The 21,244-nt window shown below is 37.7% G+C and overlaps 1 protein-coding gene across 2 annotated transcripts in view; it reads right to left on the bottom strand.

Annotated features, from left to right (window-relative positions):
- IKBKE (inhibitor of nuclear factor kappa B kinase subunit epsilon) overlaps positions 1-21,244 on the bottom strand; it is a 61,802-nt gene that overhangs the window by 10,804 nt on the left and 29,754 nt on the right. For both annotated transcript variants that reach the window (XR_011853289.1, XM_072137428.1), the window contains exons 10-19: positions 20,832-20,896; positions 20,445-20,536; positions 18,647-18,748; positions 18,230-18,302; positions 14,922-15,031; positions 14,752-14,828; positions 5,223-5,262; positions 5,027-5,128; positions 4,652-4,748; positions 1,516-1,616 (exon numbers count right to left, since the gene is read on the bottom strand). Coding sequence is in view for 1 of the 2 variants with exons in the window: in XM_072137428.1 (XP_071993529.1) it covers positions 1,516-1,616; positions 4,652-4,748; positions 5,027-5,128; positions 5,223-5,262; positions 14,752-14,828; positions 14,922-15,031; positions 18,230-18,302; positions 18,647-18,748; positions 20,445-20,536; positions 20,832-20,896 (859 nt within the window). In the remaining variant the exon portion in view is untranslated. The remainder of the gene's footprint in view (positions 1-1,515; positions 1,617-4,651; positions 4,749-5,026; positions 5,129-5,222; positions 5,263-14,751; positions 14,829-14,921; positions 15,032-18,229; positions 18,303-18,646; positions 18,749-20,444; positions 20,537-20,831; positions 20,897-21,244) is intronic.

Below are 21,244 nucleotides of genomic sequence, written 5' to 3'. Positions count from 1 at the left end.
GCTACCAGGGCTGCAGGGGTATAACTAGAGAACTAACTAAAAATATACAACATTTTTTATCTGTAGGAAAACCTGCAAAATCAGCAGTGTATGAAATGAGATCTTATTTTCCCCACCATATAGATAGATACATATGGTAGAAATTTACCAGGGGCGCAACAATCGCGGTTGCTGAGGGTGCAAAAGGTTCCGTAACACATCGCTAAGGAATTGAGGAGCTCTATAAGGGCAAGCTTTCTGCATAAAAGATTGTACTTCCTAGTAGCGGTATTTAATTTTCCATGTCATGTACTGGAAAGCATTAAAGCTTTTTGTTTCTTGTGGGCTCTGTTTTTACGGGTTGTGCTCCAAATGACACCTGCCCTTTATTGTTTAGGTCAGTGCGGTTACAAGGATACCAAATTTAATTAGGTTTTAAAAAATGAAAACCTTTATGTATGATTTTTTTAAAATGATTTTGACGTATTTTGATGCTAATAACTTTTTCATACTTTGGCGTCTGCAGCTGTGTGAGGTGTATTTGTGGGGAGCACAGTGTGGTCAGTTGTGGGGTGAAGGGGAAGCATTATTTAGGAGCACAGTGTGGTCAGTTGTGGTGTGAGGGGGAAGCATTATTTAGGAGCACAGTGTGGTCAGTTGTGGTGTAAGGGGAAGCATTATTTAGGAGCACAGTTTGATCAGTTGTGGTGTGAAGGGGAAGCATTATTTAGGAGCACAGTGTGGTCAGTTGTGGTGTGAGGGGGAAGCATTATTTAGGAGCACAGTATAGGTATACAGGTGACACTATCCTGTAGGTGACTGTGATGTTTATAGTTGTACAGTGTGGAGGATGTGCTGCACGGAGCTGAAGACGCAGGGGTCGTGGGTGAATACAGCAGCAATAATTACGATCAGGAAGATCCACTATGTTTTGCCTCCTGAGGAGCAGATCATCACCTGTAAGTTACTAGATGCTACATGTGTCTGATTTGTGCTGTTACTGACAAACCTCCTAATGTGCGTAGCATTGATATGTCATATGCTGTACAATGGTAATTTGTAACGTGTGTTATGATGGGGTGGGGGACAGGACTGACCAGCTGCATCAACACTTTTGGTTTTGGTTATTCTCTTTGACTATGAAGGAGAAAAACTGAAATCAAATACTTTGCCATAATTTACAATAGATGTGCATACATTGAAGGTTCCTATTAGTAATTTTCTTACTATTATAATGTAAAAAAAAAAATAATGTGGTGTTATGTTTTTTACTTTAGTCGAACCATGACCAAAGGTAACGTTTCACGCTTGCAAGTATATTGTAAATAGGGGGGGGGTCCCTGTCATAAATATTGCCCCAGGGCCCCCAGGACTCCAGTTATGCCACTGAAATTCACTATTGTTATAATGTGGCCGTATATGAAAAATTTTCTTGTGCCTCTAGTATACACTAATAGTAGAAAAATTTCTATTTTTACAATATTATTCCAGATCCCCTAAAGTTTTACCTTATTTGAGCAATCAAAAAATTCTCACCTAATGGCTAGTGCCTGTTGTGCTGAGCCGTGGTATGAGGAGCTTTGGTTTGGTTGTAGTAAACAAGTCTGCTGCGTTTTCTGGGCCAATACGTCCACAGTCTTCATAAAAAAGAGAAAACAGCTTTTTTAAATCTGTGTCTTCACAAATTCACAAAACTATAATAAAATAGGAAATGTGCAAATGCAAGAAATCGAATATTAAAGTTAGTCTTCTACTTTTGGGCTTACACCTAATCCAACTAGAGTTCTGATATTTCTGATCATCCAGATTCAGGTTATTAAAGAGACACACAAAGCAATGTACAATGGGGGACAAGTATCTTTATTTCTGCTAGTATAATTGCCCCATTTTCGTTTTATGCAACTTTTCTCTGTGACTTTTGCTGTCGTTTTTCAAGTGCACCTTGGTCTGCACCTTGCGCAGTGTTGCCTTGTGTATCTTTATTTTCCAAATGTTATGTGCGACTTTTCACTTATTTATCACTTTTTTTGCTTATTTTTGTGACTTTTTAGGCACAAATCTGTTCCTGGTCCATGGACCCCGGTCATGGACTCTGTTTTAACATGTAAATTAGAATTAGTTTACATACTTTAAATTTTGCCCATAAACCTGCTGGCCACTGAAATTTGTTTAGTTTTTTTTATGTTAATTCATACATTTTTGCATTTACATTTTATTGAAATGTATTGATTACTTCTAGGGGTGAGGTCAAACGTGGTGTCAACACTTGTGTTTTCAAATGCATCAGAGCAGTTGAGAAGAGCAGATTTGCTTAATTACATTGCTGCTACCATGTGTTAACACAGTGTCAACAAACATTTTTGTTAACACTATGTTAGTTTGTATGTCAACATCTTGTTAACACATGTATTTTGTAAACGCCATGTTGACAGCAATGTAAATAGGCAAATTTCCTCTTCTCAGCTGTTGTAATGCGTTTGAAGACGCATACGTTAATACGACAAGTGATCACAGCCTCATATGTTGTCATCTCCCTGGGGTGTGACTAGAGTGCTTAAAAATGCAGGCCACGGCCTCAAATCCAGTGTCCACTCCTACATATGACCCCATCACATGGCTTGTGTCCAAGTGGATTTAAGACATTTGCAACAAAAAGTCTAAAATAAAAAGCCAAAAGTTGCGCCTTCCAGGATAGGAAAAACTAAACATGTATCACAAGAAAAAAGACATGATCATACATAAGGCACAAAATAGACCTTCTAAATGTCTTTATTATACATGAAAAAAAACTATGATATATATCTCCCAGTGTCACCAAGTACTTCCTCTGTATCCTTAGACTGTTATGCGTTACGGCAGTATCTTCTATTGCTATCCATGTCATGTTACAACTGTGTATATACAGATGTATTCATGTCTATTGAGTTAAGTGAACAGTTGCAGCCATTCTTAACTTTCTGCTGAAAGTCCAAGAGACATACTGTCCTCTATACTGTATTAGAAAGAAACTATATTAGTAATGTATGTTAAGGTTTTAAAGTATGGGCTGCAAGATGCAAGTGTACCAAAAGGCAGTACTTAAAGGACACCTGTCATCAGGTCTGTGTCACTTGTCCTGTCACCACTACCTGTTGGAGCAGCTCACAAGGATCTAGTTATTTCATACATTATTCATTGTAAAATCATCTATTTTTTATCATGTAAATGAGGCTGGTCACATGGTCAGAGGCAGTGATGTCACCCCTGTTCCCCCTCCCCTCTCCTCCCCCTGCTCATGTCTTTGTGTAATGTATAGTAAAGCATTGCTAGTGTGTGTGCTGCATCTGCTGACATGCTGCATCCTCCTAATACAGTGTGGGAGACACAGACATCAGTTACACAAGTACGTGACATGTTTTGCTAAAACATGGCTGCCTGGAGCTGTTGTATCTCTCCTATACACACACAGGATGCAGGGGACACCCGCACCAGGAAGCACATGGAGGAGCCATGACACCCCACATCATTATAGAGGCTGTCAGTCATGTATATAGTATTATCTCATACACACACAGGCTGAAGGGGGCGTGGCCACAGAACCAGAAGGCACATAAAGGCAGCCAGCATTATACAGGCTGTCAGTCAGGCACTGGGGGTGTGGCTGTACCTCCCACTCATGAATAAGCTGGACAGCTTGAATATGCTAATGACTCATTAGACATTTCACAGGTCATTTGCATTCAGCTTTAGGACCTAATTGCTTAGGTTTACAGGCATATAGAGGGACAATGAAGGGATAGAGGCAATGCTCTCTAATGACAGTTTTTGAAAATATATTTAGTTAAGGGGGTTATTTTGCCTGACGGGTTCTCTTTAAGGGAAGAGTAGCACTAACAAATGAAAGCACCACCAATGAGAACATTTGCACAGGAAAAAAGACACACCGTCTAACACAGTAGTATAGGGTTACACGTGAGTTGGGCTATAATGTCCTATAATGCATCTAGCTTGACCTGTCTTCAGCTAGATCTTAAGCCTCTGTGTTAGCCAGAAAAGAATGTTAGAAAAATATGCAAATTAGCCTGAGCCTCATGGCACCTCTGCTTCTTCATTGATACGTACCCCTCCGGTCGGAGACATCATCTGGATGTCTGGAAACTTGCACATGTGTGCAATCTTCTACCTTGTGCAGCCCGCGGGTTTCAAGTGGGCTGCGCAAGGTAGAAGGTTGCATGTATTTCCAGACACCATGCAAAACCATGTCCAGTGCTATACTGCTTGTTATAACTCATACTGCAATTATATATCATAGAGGGTGACTGTCTATAACACTATGCCCTATTTGGTTGACTGAAGACGACTTTCGAAATAAGAGTGGTGTAGTGCTAATGTACAATAACTGCTCCACATCAAAGAGAATGAACTGACCTTCCCCAGGCCAGGGGCAGACACCCCATTAATGCCCTAGGGCCCAGTAGCCCCTTCCTACTGTGTATTACATTGTATTGAAATGTCTGAACTAATACATTTCCTGGCAAACAATCACTAACATATGTTTAACTAGATAGTGGGATACAGTACAGTATATCCAAATCCCATAGTTTGTCAATGTATTACAAGCTTTAGTGATGCTTATTGCTTGTAAAAAAAACCTAAATAGTGTTAAGTAAATAATTATACATAATTACTGTACATTGTTAACAAATTCCTCATAAATCCGGAGGTCTTGAAAACAGGCCACCAAATATCCATTCATAAGTCCGAAGTGGTTCTGAATTTCAGTGATTGTCCTAGGACAAGAATAAAGGTAAAGATTATAGTGGGTGCTCTTATTTCAAGGTGATTTCTTTGTTCAGGCAAAAACATCCACAAGGCATCCAATATTCTTCATAGAAGACAAGATTATTTAATTACGCAAAACATTACGAACAAAACAAATAAGGATTTAATTTCTCTATTGTCTTTGTACTTTGCATTTTGTTAATTGATAAAAATGTTAATTGAATAAAAATAATTTCCCAAAGCATCCATGCCTTTTCACAATAATGTAAATTCACTTTACAGTTACCTCATCCTGCTGCCATGTCCTGACAAACATGCTTGATATTTCTGTACAACATCTTCTTGAAATATGGTGAGAACGTTCTTGGCTAAATTAGCTAAATTTATTCTGGGAGTAAAGTTGAGAAGGAAAATTAATAAAATATGACAAAGGAAAAATATTTGGTAGTTTGGGGAAATTTTTTATATAAAAGCTTACGCACTTATCCAACTTATGTATCTGTTCTTCATTGTATGAAAGTCCTTAAACAAGAAAGAGAACCAACATAAACATTTTTCAGTATATACTACACAATTTTCTGCTTTATAAATTAAAATGAGAAAGTCCCAGTTAATTTCATAAATGCTGAATTAGCAATGAATCTGGCAACTGAGTTGGTCAATGAAGTGTTAGCTTAACCCTTTCTTTATCAGGCCCTTTTTCAGTTTTTACTCCCCTCGTTCCACAAGCCAAATTTTTTTTTATTTTACCATTGACAGATATATATGAGGGCTTCCTATCTTTGGGATTAATTATACAAAGATACAAAATTTACACTACAGACTGTAATATATATATGTGTATTTATGACAGATATGAGATCCTTTAAATGGCTTGCAGCAATCATTGAACCGGTCAACACCCTCCAATGCCGTCTTGGGGGAGCCCACATAAAGCACTGAAGTTGGCACTATCTGGTTCAACCATGACACCTAACAGCTTAACTGCCACGATCAGTGCCAGCCCAGGAGCCCTCTCCATACAGCCCTTACTGCTATACAACATACATAGTAATACAGCAGTAAAAAAGTGGTTATAAAAGTCCTACCATGAGACCTGACCACAAAAGGCCTACAGATATCACTGTTGTTCTCATACATCACTACTAAGGGTGATTAAATGTGGTATTTGATGGCTCCCTAAATCATTACACCAGTGGTTGTGGCATTGAACAGAGCAAACGGCATTAAAATTCTTACCACAAGGCCTGCATACTGGAAACTGACCATTGTTATATCAGATACAAAGCATGGATTACTTTAGACTATATGGTTCCAATCTATAACAGTCCAGTTTTCTTATTCACAACATCACTCTAAGCCAAGGCGCCAGTGGCTAGCTGTTAACCTCTTAAGGACACAGCTCATTTTCACCCTTAGGACACAGCCCGATTATTCAAATCTGCCTGTGTCACAATATGCAGTTATAACTTTGGAACGCTTTATCTTACCAAGTTTATTTTCCGATTTGTTTTTCTCATGACATGTTGTTTGAAATATTTTAGTTGAAATATACTGCACTTATTTGTAAGAAAATGGAAATTTGGTCAAAATTTTGAAAACATTTCCTACTATTCTGATTTCTAAATGTTCCATACAGTTAGTCATACTGCCGAAATTGATTTCTAACTAACATCAACCATATTGAAAAATCACAGAGGAATAGAAACACCTAAAAGATAACTTTTATTGAATCCCTTTAAAAAAAAAAGAGAGACACCCTGTCTCAAGTAAACAAACCAGATACATAAACCGTGTCCTGGTATCCTTTTTTTATATATATATAAAGGTCTTTTACCCAGGGCACTCAATGCTCCACAAAAATTACATCAATACACTATTTTTATGTATCTTATGTCAATTTTCACCAAGATAGGATACAAAACACATAGACCCACTTAACCCTACGCGTTTTGCCGTTCAAGTGTAACGGCTCCTCAGGGGTCTCACTGTGGGGAAATTGAACCAAAAGGGGGTTCTCACAGAGATAACATTAGTCAATAATATTGATAGTGTACAAAAGTAAATTAAAAAATTATTATTACACATCCAAATGGTGTGTTCAACCAATCCAATAGTCGCAGAAAGCGTATGCATATATACTCATAAACGCCAAATTGATTATGATATAGTCTTATGAGTTCCTAGTCATGCCATATTGTGTCCATCTCTTACTTTAGATATTCAGAATGCATATAAACAGGATACCTATATTGTGACTAAATATATCCACTGACATAGGTGAACATTGTGTATTTAGTCTACAAACATATTAACATTAGTTGTTATTTATCATGAATGCTATTTAAGCATGATAGAACAGATTAACTAAAAACGTTTAAAGGTTAGATAGTGGAAAGTTAGGTTGCGGTCACACGTTCCGCTAGAGTTGTGTTTCTTAACGCAACGTTAGTGCACAAGGGCGAGTCTCTGCTCAATTGCATATGCGTTTTCTTGCATTTAAGCAATACAAGACACCAGGTGCTGGCTACAGATCTCATATGTAGGAAATGCGATGCTAGCGGAACGTGTGACTACACCCTTATACTCCACAGTCTTATTCTGTGCAAGATGAGTGGGTAGGTTCAGTCAATATCCAAGAACAGCAAACTAAGGGGGCACAGTGAAGACGACATGGCTCTGACACCCTTCAATATGATAGCACAACGTGGTAAATCACTTTATAAAATGGAAAATCCCTTTAATTGTGAAAATTCCAATAATGTGGATTATTACATTAACTATAAAATTTAATATACATGAAAGTTGTTGAATTTGTTGAAAATTATTTAAAAGTAAAGCAGTTTAGAATACCCATGGACGGAGCACTTCTTCTATATTGGGTATAACAAAGTGTAATATTCTTATTTTCTTTTAAAGGAAATCTACCTTCAAAACCAAGTATGATGAATCAGGGGCACAACTATGATAATGAGTTGAACTTTGTAATGACTTTATTGGAGTTCATCTTAAGTCATAATTTCAATGGATCCTTCTACCTACAGCTCCAGGAAACAGCTCTGGGGGCTTCCTGCCCGACCCCATATGCAAATGTGTTCCTGGGACTGTGGGAGAGGGAGCTATTCCTCTCAGATGATGGACCCGATACATGGACGCGATACATCAATGACAACTTCTTCATCTGGTGTGGTAACAACAATCAGTTACTATTATTTATTGATGGACTTAACAACAATGCACGCAACATCAAATTGACGTATGAATGTAATGTGTAGAGTGAATTTTTAGTAGAGTGAATTTTTTTTAGATGTCTCTATTACCTGGGATTCATATAAGATGAACCATACAGGCAATTCCAATTAGTCAATTCCTAAGGATTATGAGAATATGTTCTCTGAATGAACAATTTGAGAAACAAGCTATTGAACTTAAACGTTGATTGTTGGATTATAGTGGAAGATCGATTAAGAGTGCAATAGACAAGCAAGATCCACCTCGACTTACTTTACTTCATTCACAACAGAAGAAGTCTCCTGGACAACCACCTAGGCTAAATACACCGTTTCATGATCAGTGGCCTATGATGACGTCCATTCTGTCAAACTATTTGCCTGTGTTAACATAAGATCCGATTTTGCAACACATTCTTTCCTCCTATCCAAACCCAACCAACAATTTTTGGGGCTTCATAGTTAAGTTGGGGATATAAACCATGTGGACAATGCATTTATTGTTCCCATGTTGAATGGGCTACTTCTATTTCTGATCCATGAGGTCATGAATATAATATCACTTTGACAATTACTTGTGAAAAGAAAGCGGTAGTATATTTTGCAACATGTCCGAGTTTAAAAATCTACATTGGCATGACGACTTGTGAATCGAAATTGAGCGTTAGGCAACATGTTAATGGGATAACCAACACTGCTTTTAGGGATGATTCCCAGATCAACAATTAAAAACCCATCCCTCGAAACTTTAGGAAATTCCATGCCTGTAATGCAAGTCTTTTAATGGTATGCAGGATTGATCATATTAATTTAGACATGCGAGGTAGTGCCTTGAAACGTAAGCTGCTTCAAATGGAGTCCCCTGGATCTGGACTCTGAATACCATCCATCCATTAGGACTTAACAAGAATTTTGGATTCTCTTTGTATCTTTGACATAATCCCTGATGCTCAGTGATATCTTGTTATTTAATTGTTTCTTTTATTTACAATTTCTTGGTATGGTACTATATCCTGGTTGGGTTATCAGGTGTTCGGCCCCAGGCATTCTTACTGCATGCACTATGCTTTTTGACTTTATATACTATTGATTCAGCGGGAGACAATGGCATGTGATTTGATTATTCTCATATTATTTTTAGTGTTGCATGGGCTATGGTATATGCCTGTGTTAAATCTTTTTTATATGTGGTGATTTCTATTAGGTTTGGTATGGTGATGCATATATGGTAGGTATTTTTACTGGCATGTTCTTTCACTGTCCTCACATGTCCTTTTATGGTCTTTTTACATTTTTTTACGGTATGGACTCTCTTGCCATTTTTTGAAAGTTCCGTACGCTCACCCATTCACGTTACGTCTGATCAGTTCATTCATAACATCACTTTTTCATCTTCAGGTCTGTTTCATCATATATTATACATTTCTCGTTTACTATTCTCTATTGGTGTTATATACCTAGTTTTGGCATTTCCTGCAATTGCACTTACACATTTAATTATTTTTTTAATAACTCTTCCTATTGTCACACTCATTTATTCACTTTTTGTTTCACACATTCACTTCACTCACTTTTCAACTCGTACTGGCACTATCACACTGATAACTTTGCTAACAGCGCCATCTGCTGTCATCTATAGATGGGTCTGTACATTAGTTATAATAACTCACTTGCACATAAATTTATATATATATATATATATATATATATACAGTTCACCACTTTGTTATCATTATACATTGCATACTCACATAGTTATATGTCAGTTATTTATTCATCTCACTGCTCACAGTTTCATGCAGCTATACCAAATTCTTGTGGTTTCTCTCACCTCCTTCCCCCTGCTACACATGTACTGCACAGTCTTGCTTCTCCCCTGGCTTTGGGGGAAGAGCTAAGTTCCGGCCCTTCTGCCCTCGCGAGACCTCCTTCTCCCCTAGTGAGATGTGCCTCTGTCTGCCCATGTGTCGCTATCACAGGTGGGTTGTGGATCATATTATCCCTGCAGTTACATTGGCCAGTTTTGGGCTTTGCTCACCTGGCGTTACCCCTTGACAAAGGCCATCTACGTTTGAAACACGCATCGGGGAGGTAGGCCAGATAGTATTTTGCCCTGTTTTTTATTATGTTCTTACATGTTATTATGAATTAGTTATCATAGTTTATAAAGTTGAAAAATGACACATGTCCATCAAGTTCAACCAAGGAAGGGAAGGGATTGGATGAGAAAGAGATTTATGGGAAACAATTCTATATAACATTACCATCAATGTTATTTAGGTGTAAAAAGGCATCTAGACCTTTCTTGAAGCTCTCCGCTGTCCCTGCTGTGACCAGCACCTGAGGCAGGCTATTCCACAGATTGACAGTTCTCATAGTAAAAAAGCCTCTGCTGATTAAACCTTGATTTCTCCAGGAGGAGACAGTGCCCTCTCGTCTTTTGATTTGATTTTATCTGAAACAACTTACCACCATATTTTTTGTATGGACCATTCATATATTTATATAAATTAATCAGGTCCCCTCGTAGTCGTCTCTTTTCCAGTCTAAATAAATCTAGTTGTTTTAATCTTTCCTCAGAACTTGGACCCTCCACACCCCTTATCATTTTTGTGACTCATCGTTGAACCCTCTGCAGATCCAGGGCATCCTTTTTATGTACAGGAGCTCAGAACTGGACAGCATATTCCAGGTGAGGCTGAACCAATGCCTTGTACAGTGGTAATATTACATCCCTATCCCGAGAGTACATACCACTTTTGATAAATGACAATATCTTGCTGGCTTTAGAGGCAGCTGATTGACATTGCATGCTGTTATTTAATTTATAATCTACTAGTACACCCAGGTCCTTCTCAACAAGGGACTCTCCCAGATTTACTCCCCCAAGGACATATGTAGTCTGTGGATTATTAGCCCCCAGGTGTATAACCTTACACTTATCCACATTGAACCTCATTTGCCAAGTGGATGACTAAACACTCAGTTTGTCCGAGTCACCCACAGCCTATAAACATCCTCCATGGACTGTATTACACTACACAGCTTGGTGTCATCTGCAAAAATAGACACAGTGCTATTAATTCCTACCTCTATATCATTAATAAATATATTAAATAGTAGTGGACCAAGTACAGAAGTCTGGGGTACACCAATTATAACTGGTGACCATTCTGAGTAAGAATCATTGAGCACAAGTCTCTGGATACGATCCTTCAGCCAGTTTGCAATCCAATTAGGAATGATTTCTGCCAAACCAATAGCCCTAATTTTACCCATCAGGAGTCTATGAGGGACCGTGTCAAATGCCTTAGCAAAGTCCAAGAACTCAATATTCACAGCAGCTCCTCCATCCAGACATTTGCTCACCTCTTCATAGAAGCAGATCAGGTTAGTCTGACAACTTCTATCCTATGCTGGCTGTCACTTATTATACTATTTGATGTTACATACTCCAGTATATAATCTTTTACTAACCCTTTCAACATTTTTCCCACAATGGAAGTTAAGCTTACAGGCCCGTAATTGCCCAGTGAAGTTCTAGAGCCCTTTTTATATATTAGCACCACATTTGCCTTGCAGCCGTCACTTGGCACCACACCAGACATTACGGAATCCCTGAAGATTTTGGACAGCGGTACAACAATAACAGAATTGAGTTCTTTGTAACCCATCTGGTCCAGAATCCTTGTACACATTGATTTTATTGAGCTTAGATTGGATCATGTCTACATTCAGCCAGTCTAGTATATTACAGGATGCATGGCCCACACTGGCACCATCCATGCCAGAAGTTATTTTTTCTATTGTATAAATGGAGCTAAAAAAGACATTAAGTATCTCCACCTTCTCTTGGTCTCCAGTCACTGATGCCCCATTTTCAGAATAAAATGGTCCAAGCTGTTCTGACCCATTTTTTTTGCATTTGATGTACTTAAAAAAATTCTTGGGATTTGTTTTGCTATCTTTAGCCACCTGTCTTTCATTTTATATTTTGGCTGATTTTATTTCCTTCTTACAGATTTTTGTAAGTGTTTTGTAAGTATTGAAAGCCTCAGGTGACCCGTCAGATTTATATTTTTTGAATGCCCTCTTTTTATCAATAATTGCCCTGTTAACTGTAGCTGTAAGCCACGCGGGATGTAATCTAACCCGTCTATACTTGTTACCTATTGGAATAAATTTAGAAGTATAATGACCCAGGATATATTTTAATTTCTTCCATTTAACATTAGCATCGTCATGTGACAGTAACTGATCCCAGTCTATACCCTCTAGTGCAGCCCTGAATTTCTGGAAATTAGCCTTCTTAAAATTCAATGTTTTCGATTTTCCCACCTGTTTTTGCTTTTTACAGTTAAAGAGGAAAATAATTATATTATGATCGCTGTTCCCAAGGGATTCCTGGACACTGACATTTTGGACAATCTCCACATTGTTAGAAATCATAAGGTCCAACAATGCATCACCTCTTGTGGGATCTTCTACAAGCTGTACCATAAAATTATCTTGCAGAAAGTTGATAAAATGTCTCCCTTTCACAGATGAAGAAGAGCCCATTTATATTTTGGAATTTAAAGTCTCCCATTATCACTACGGTCCCCTCCTGTGCAGCCCTGTTTATATAGGTGACCTAGGTTATCTGTTTATATAGGTGACCCTCTATGTTAGGGAGTCTATAAATTACACCAAAAATAATTTTTCTCAAAGTTCTCTTGGCTTTGAATTTCAACCCACAAAGTTTCAGCCTCCTCACACTCTTCTGAGACCACTATCTCATTCACAATCGCTTATAAGTCTCTTCTGACATACAGACATACACCACCTCCCCTCCTATTTGCCCAGTCTTTCCAAAAGAGTGTAAAACATATTAACACCCCAATCATGTGATGCATCGAGCCATGTTTCTGCTACACCAACAACATCTAACTGTTCCTCTAATACCAGAGCCTCAAGCTCACCCATTTTGCCTGTGATACTTCTACCATTTGTGAACATACACTTCAATTTTCCAGTTATTTATTTGATTTATAGTAATTTTACTACTTTGCTAGCTTTGTGTAGCCATTAAAGGTGCATTGTATAGTTTATCATCCTAGTGCAGATGATCCTGTATTCCATGTTTAGCCTTGTATGTGCATATATATATATAAGCAAAATGTAAACTGTCTGTCTGTCATTATACATTTATACATGTAATGATGCATATTTATATTTTTTATAACTGTTAGGATTTGCTACCTGGTAATTTTTAATCATGGTAGTTTGTAATAAAGATCTCATATATTTTTGTGACCTAAATTTAGACATGTTTTCACTCAATGTTTTCGGTGGTTTGGTATATCTCTTCAGTGATATGGACTCTCTTTGAGTCCAGCTGTGTTTAATAAAATGGATTGGACTTGATTATGAAAGGCACGCACCTGCCTATACAAGACCTCATATCTCACAGTGCACAGAGCACATGAGAATCATGAGGTCTAAGAAAGCTCAGAGACAGAATTGTGGTGAGGCACAGATCAGGCCAATATTACAAAAGAATTTCTGCAGCGTTCAAGGTTCCTAAGAGCACATTGGCCTGTATAATCCTTAAATGGAAAAAGTTTGGGATGACTGCAACTCTTCCTCCAGACCGTTCACACAAAGTAATCGTGGGAGAAGATCCTTGGTGAGAGAGGTAAAGATGAACCCCAATATCACTGTGGCTGAACTCCAGAGAGGCAGTAGGATAATGGGAGAAAGTTCCACAAAGTCAACTATCAATGGAGCCCTCCACAAGTCAGGGCTTTATGGCAGAATGTACCAATGGAAACCACTCTTCAGTGCAAGACGTATGAAAGCACACATACAGTTTGCAAAAAAAACACTCCCAGACTATGAGAAATAAGATTCTCTTTTTGGTATTAATTCTAAGTGGTATGTGTGGAGAAAACCCTGAACTGCTTATCACCTGCCAAATACAATGCCAACAGTGACACATGGTTCTGGCAGCATCATGCTATGGGGGTGTTTTTCAGATGCAGGGACAGGATGACTGGTTGCTATAGAAGGAAAGATGATTGCAGCCAAGTATAGAGATATTGTGGATGAAAACCTCTTCCAGAGTCCTCTGGACCTCAAAGTAGGCTAAAGGTTCACCTTCCAACAAGACAATGACCCTTAGCACACAGCTAAAATGACAAAGCAGTGGCTTCAAGACTACTCTGTGACCATTCTTGACTGGCTCAGACAGAGTTTTGACCTAAACCAAGTTGAGCATCTCTGCAGAAACTTGAAAATGGTGTCCACCAACGTCCATGGTCCAACCTGAGGAAACAGGAGAGGATCGGCAAGGAAGAATGGTATCTGGATCCATAAATCCAAGTGCGGAAAACTTGTTGAATAATTCCCAAGAATACTCATGGCTGTACTAGCTCAAAAGCTGTTGTTACTTAATTCTGAGCAAAGAGTCTGAATACTTATGACGATGTGATATTTCAGTTCTTCTTGTTTTTTTTCTGTCAAGACGGGGGCAGAGTGTACATTAATAGCAAAAAAGGGATCTGAATTCTTTCTATACCCACTGTATATGTAATGCCCTTGGTTTATCATGCTTGATTTTGATGGTAGTTTTTCCTAATTCTCAATAAATCCAGGTGGATCCATGGTTTGATTAGTTCACACAAGAAAACAGTAGGTTAATAGGCTCACCTGCCAATGCATAGATATTGGTTCACACCATAAGCCCATAACACATGCACATTCCTTAATATCTAGTTAACATAAGTACATTTTTGCTTACTAGGATGATGTTTTCGCTTCTTAAATTCCTTGAAGATCAATAGCATTTTTTGTAGGCAGTGCTTCATGCGATCAGTGCTGTAAATAAGCATTAAAACAGAAAGTGGTAATTTCCATATGACACTTACAGACTTGCTTTAAATGTTATGTAGCTAGGTCACATTATATTACCTGGTATCCATCCGAATATGATCTTGCTCTTTTGTAACTTCTAGAAGCAGCAACCCAAGCAGGTTCTCTTTATCTTGGCTGTGAGAACAATTGGACAGAGTGTTCCTTACCTGCAACACAATAGAGATATCATTACATTTCTCACTACAGTACTTTGGTTTACATAAGTTCAGGTTATTGATTAAATACAGATAAAAAGCACTCTTAGCAGTTGTGAGTGGAATCCCCAGAAACTTGCTAGACATACATGGCATTATTTTGAAATTAATTTTATGTGAAAGGTATATTACAGTGTTATTTAGGCTCTGTAACATTATATTTATTGCACACTATATTTATTTATGCAATATATGGCAAAGTATCATATGGGAATTATATGTAAAGTCGTTTTAAAAGCATCCTTGAGCTAAAGGGATCCTGTCATTAAAGATAGGCACCTTACTCAATCCCCCACCCTTTGATGAAAAGTGCAGCGCAGGTGCCCCAGATTAAATCAGCCTCCTCCCACCAGTAAAATCACATCCCAAACTTTTTCCGGCTTTTTTGGCTTGCTTGACTCAGCCCATTATCGCTTGGCTCCACCTATCACGGGGTGCCTGAAATAGTGACAACTTATGCAGTTTCCCACACAGTGTTCACTGCTAAATTCACTATGTAGTGAGAGGGATAACATTCTGGTAAGGACAGGAAGTGGACAGGGAGAGGACTTTGTCTGCTCAGGCTGAGATGTGATGAGACACTGAGCTGTCAATCAAAAGAATGAGGCAGGGTTCACTGGCAGCGTGGATAAACATGACTCTTCAGAATTTGCGCTTTGTCTACTCATTTACATATCAGAAAAATGGCTGTAAATAAGGCACAGTACCTCAGTGGCAGATCATTTTAGGTTATTATGGGTAGGACTTATTACCCTTTACCAGCAGGTATTACTGGTGTGAGGGGCAAAATTCTTCCTTAATTCTTTCATGACCCATCACATCACGGGTCGGCTTCAGGGGCATGGAGAGGGCTCACGGGCTGAGCACTCTCCATAGCCGACAAGGCTTTGCTGCATATTGCAGCAAAGACTTACCGGTAACGCCTGTGATCGGTGCTCGCACGGATCGAGGGTGTCAACACGCACATCGCTACCAGCAAAGCTGCCGGTGGCTTCAAAAAGATGGTGGCGCTTGGGCGCCGCCATCTTGTTGGAGATTGCCGCTGCCCGTGACATCATCGGGGCGGAGATCCATTGCCATGAAGACCCAAGGTCTTGTAATGAATGAGGAGGAAAATCCCCATATACTGCCATACAGTAGTATGATAGTATATGGTATGATCAATCAGACAACCTAGGGTTAAAGTGCCCTAGGGAGTCTGAAAAATAGTAAAAGTAAAAGTTTTAAAAAGTTTTTTTTTTAAATTATAATAAAAAAAACTAAAAATTCAAATCACCCCCTTTCCCTAGAACTGATAAATAAACAGTAAAAATCATAAATAAATAAATAAAATAAATAAATTTAAAATATTAAAAAAATCAATAAAAAGTGATCAAAAGGTTGTACAGTCCTAAAAATTGTAGTATTGAAAGCGAAATCAAAAGTCACAAAAAAAATACCACCCACAGGTCTGTACACCGAAGAATAAAAAAGTTATTAGCACCAGAAGATGGCAAAATTAAAAAAAAAAATCTACACGAGAATTTTTGTAAATGTACGAAAACATTATAAAATCTATACAAATTTGGTATCCCCGTGATCGCACCGACCCAAAGAATAAAGAAGGCATGTCATTTGTGGCGCACAGTGAAAGACGTAAATTCCAAGCCCATGAGAAAACGCAGCAAATGCGCTTTTTTTTTTTACAAATTTCACTCCATTTTGATTTTTTTTTCCGCTTCCCAGTACATGGCATGGAATATTCAATACCATCACTATGAAGTGCAATTTGTAACGCAATTCTGACTGTGCTGAAACTTCTGGTGCTGCGGTGAGATTATATCAAGAAGAGGAAAGGCTTAGTGTCGTGAAAGAGCAAAGGGGGAGACAGTCTAGCCTGTGAATCTGAAGCCATGGATAAGAAATATGAGAAGATTACCACAGTGCCTCAATCTATGAGTAACTATCCCTTGTTTATCACGGTAGATTTTTGAAAGTAGGTTTTCTATAAAGATTATTGAGATTGCAGGGAAGGATTCATCCCAATGAGAATTTGGAAGCCTTTTACATTTGTTCTTTTTCTGTAGGTCACCTTTTGCAGGCTCAGTGAACTGCATATCAAGCAGCGCCTGATTAATAGTGTAAATGTAAAATAAAAGTCTCATCCTGCAATTGCATATTGTCTTGTGAAATATTGTTATGTATTATTTGTACTCTAATTTCCTTAGTTTTCCATAGTTATAAGCAGCAGAATAGGAAGAGTGACATCATGAATCTACTGTGTTTACCCCAAAAAAAGACAGTGTCTTATATTAATTTTTGCTTCTAAAGAGGCACTAGGTCTTATCTTCAGGGGATGTTTTCAACTTCTCTAACATCCTTATAACTCTCCAAACTCTGAATTGCATGCTGGATTTCTTGTGACTCCATTTGGAATCATTGGCCCCAATCTCTCATGTTTAGCAATAGCACTTTCTTTCAATGAGCACTTCATGTCCAGGTAGCTGCTCGTAGCAGTCTTGATTTGATCCCATAAATACTTCACCCATGTCACAACCTCTTCCAGTATCCCAATGGTCTACTAAAGATTATGTATGGGACAGTGGGAGCTGTAGCATTGAGTGCCACTAGGTCTTATTTTCAGGGGAGGCCTTGTATTTCTAAACTTGAAAAAAATTGCATTAGGTCTTATTTTCATGTGAGTACCACCATGCATAATCACAGATACTTTATTAATTTAATATATAGCTGTGACTACATGAGGTAAATATTTTTTACAAGGATTTCATTTTAAGTAGGACCATAAATCCAGAATTAGCTTTTAGCAGGTGGACAGAGGAAATCTGGTTCTCATTTAGAATAAAAATGGAATCTGAAGACCATGTATTATGTGTTTCAGGCCCTGCTCTCTAGATTTCCCCAAGACATAAGCAATTGTACTGAAATGGCCACTTGGCATGGAGGCGGCATAAGGAGGGAAATAGTTGCAATTCCTGGCCATGCACCAGGAATTACGACTATGTCACGAAAATAAAAAGTTTCATGATCTATGGAAAGCGACTTAACTATGATAAAGCACAAGATAAAATACTAGGAAATTATCGCTATAAATCCTGGCGTATTCCTTTAAATCTGCAGAACAAAAAATATATTCTAGAACTGAAAACTTACTAAATGTAGCTTCTTCCGGCAATCCCCTTGATCGTGGTTTTCAGTGGTGTATTCTTGATAAGCTGTGTTATATCTATAAACAAATATGGGCATCAATTTACATTTATATGTGCATTCTCTGTACTTTTTAACTTTTATATATGTGAAATGTGAAGCGCCTTTTTACCCTCAATGAAACTCATTAACTTCGTGAGGACTGAATTTATAATAGGTTAAAAAAAATTACAATTCTAAATTTCTAAATGGCATATATATTAGTATACACAATTGTTTTATATACAAGAATTTCACTTTGTATATATTTTATAGTTGTTTATTTCCTTTCTTTACAAAGATAGACATTCTCCGTGTCAGGGTACTGGTCTGTTATATATGTAGTGCTCTGGGAACAATTATCTGTATATCATTTTTCCTTACAGTCTTATGTTTCTACTTTCAACGTTGCACATGCAGTGATAGTATGACATCACCGACGATTTCTTCTCAATAATCCTGCGCCATTCTGCCTTCAGATTCTCTCTGTGAAGAAACAGATATTCACAACAATTAAGTATTGCTATTAGGAAATTCAGCATGCAATAGAAAATAATAAGGATGAGGAGGAAGAAACTCTTTAGTTTAAAATATTGGGGGAAATGTATTTTCACCATTTAAAATCCACACAGATAAAAACTAAACAAGGCCTATAGAAGATGGATCGTATTGACCCGATTCCAACTGTATGATTTGATCTTTCCATATATTAGACACTTTTGTCTTGGTCTTATTTCTACCTTTTAAGACAAATTAATCACAAGTTCTGGAACATTTACAGTAATTAGTAAATCTCTCCCAATAAGTCTCCCCATTCTTTTACTGTGTCTGCTACTATTTTATATTTAGTCTTTTAAATAATTGGTGGGTTTAGGGTGGAACAAGGTGTGGAATGGTGCAGAACTGATTCCTAACATCTTGGTTTATTTTGTTGTATCTAGTTTGAGATTACATCTTTACATTTGATTGTAAAGTGGACATTGCTGTAACTTGTAATAGCTTATAGGTGCTATTAACTTAAAGGGGCTCTCTGCCCACCAATCATCGAAACCCCCGCCAATCATTAAGTTAGACCCTATCCTGCGGATAGGGGCTAACTTGTCGTTGAACAACCCCTTTAAATCAGCAAGTCTGATTATACACCAGCCTTTTTTTGTATTGTCTGTATATATTTTTTGTAATCTTTTTTTGGTTCTGACAATGGTATCATTTTTATATCAGTACTGTAAATCCATTTTTTAAACCTTTAACCATAATACGTTTCTTCTTGTAGCCTTAAAGAACTTCATAGAAAATAATTAATGGTGGAGGGGTAGCATAAGGAATAATTAATTATGAGGGGCAGTATAGGAAATAATGGTGGGGGCAGTATAGGGAATAATCAATTACGAAGGGGAGAATATGAAATAATTAATGGTCAAAGGGCAGCATAGGAAATAATTAATTATGGGGGCAGCATAGGAAATAATTAATGATGAAGGGCAGCACAGGAAATAATTAATTATAAGGGGCAGTATCTGATATAATTAATTATGAGGGGCAGTCTAGTAATTAATGGGGGAAGCAGCATATTCAATAATTAATGGAGAGAGATTAATTAGGCCAATATATAAAATAGTTTACAAGGGGGTGCAGTATATTAAATAATTACTATGGGGGGGACCCAGTGTATTACGGATGCGGTCACATGTACCGCTAGCCCTGTGTTTTCAAGGAATTTCTTATTTTTTTTATTTTTAAACTTTAGTCCGGCCCTCCAATGGTCTGAGGGGGACAGTAAACTGCCCCCATGTAAAAAGGTTGGGGACCCGTGATATAGCTAATTGTTTAATAAGTCATATGGGTTTCTAAATTGTTGAGGGATTTATGTAGCCAGGTGGCTATTTGCTTCTTATCATAATTTAATGAGAAAGGTATGGGTGGTGGCAGTGAGTAGTGGAATGAGTATCAGGGCTAAGAGAGTATAATTTAGCGTAGGTTGGTGGGGCTTTATGAAATAAATTGTAAAGCTCTCTAGCACAAGTGTACCCCATGACGTGATCTGAGAGTGGAGGTCCTTCACAATAATTTTTCTAGTTTTTTGATCTGATATGTATTTTGCAAGATATTCACAGTTCCATCCTTTTTATTGCACCCTGTATATACACTTATTACATCACAGTAAAATTTGAATACCACTTACATGAGCCAATATGTTCCTCGGAGTATAAATTCTTGACATGTCAACAGCAACTGTGTGACTCGCAATGTCTGGTAAACTGCACTGACAACATTCTGCAATGATACAGACATTTCTTAATAACATTGCAGGTCATGTCCAGAATCCTTGCATGTTTTAAGCAATTATGAAAAAAGCAAAAACTATGGGTTGATATGGATAAATTAATTGAGATCCCATAACTATAAAATGTAAACTGTTATGACAGCTCTTTTCTTGTTTCCCTTCTTCTCTTTCCATTCTTGTAAGAGAGTAAGGCAGTAGCACCTCCTTCCATTTGTTTGCTACTGTTACTGTGATTGTGTAAAAAAAATTATAAAAATCATATTGAAACAAATGATTTTTACTTACTTTTGCAATAGAACAATCAACAGAGACATCAACGGAGGGAAGAAACCTGGGAAAGTCAGATGCAGCTGGAAAAAAATGGAAGTAAGGTACAATAAGCTGGTATACATTCACCAACAGGAAATCAATAATGGCAGTGTTCACACAGTACATTTTGTTGTAGTTTTATTCAAGGTATCAACAAAAATGCATGCAATTTTATATGCTGCCTTAACTAACTATTTTATTATGTTAATTTATTTATTTTTAATGGTAATTGATTTACATCTGAAATGCAACTTTAGGCAAGCTTTTCATAATGCTGCCACCACCATAACTGTCCAATATTCCACCTTAACATGGTATATATCACAAAATTATGGATAATATTTAGGTTTTTTTTGTTCACTTGCGTATATAGCTCCACTGGCAGCTGT

This window comes from Engystomops pustulosus, chromosome 2 (genome assembly GCF_040894005.1).
Source record: "Engystomops pustulosus chromosome 2, aEngPut4.maternal, whole genome shotgun sequence".
Classification (NCBI taxonomy): Eukaryota; Metazoa; Chordata; class Amphibia; order Anura; family Leptodactylidae; genus Engystomops; species Engystomops pustulosus.
The sequence above is the reverse complement of the archived record's forward strand: the minus strand, read 5'-3'. Positions and strand labels throughout refer to the sequence as shown.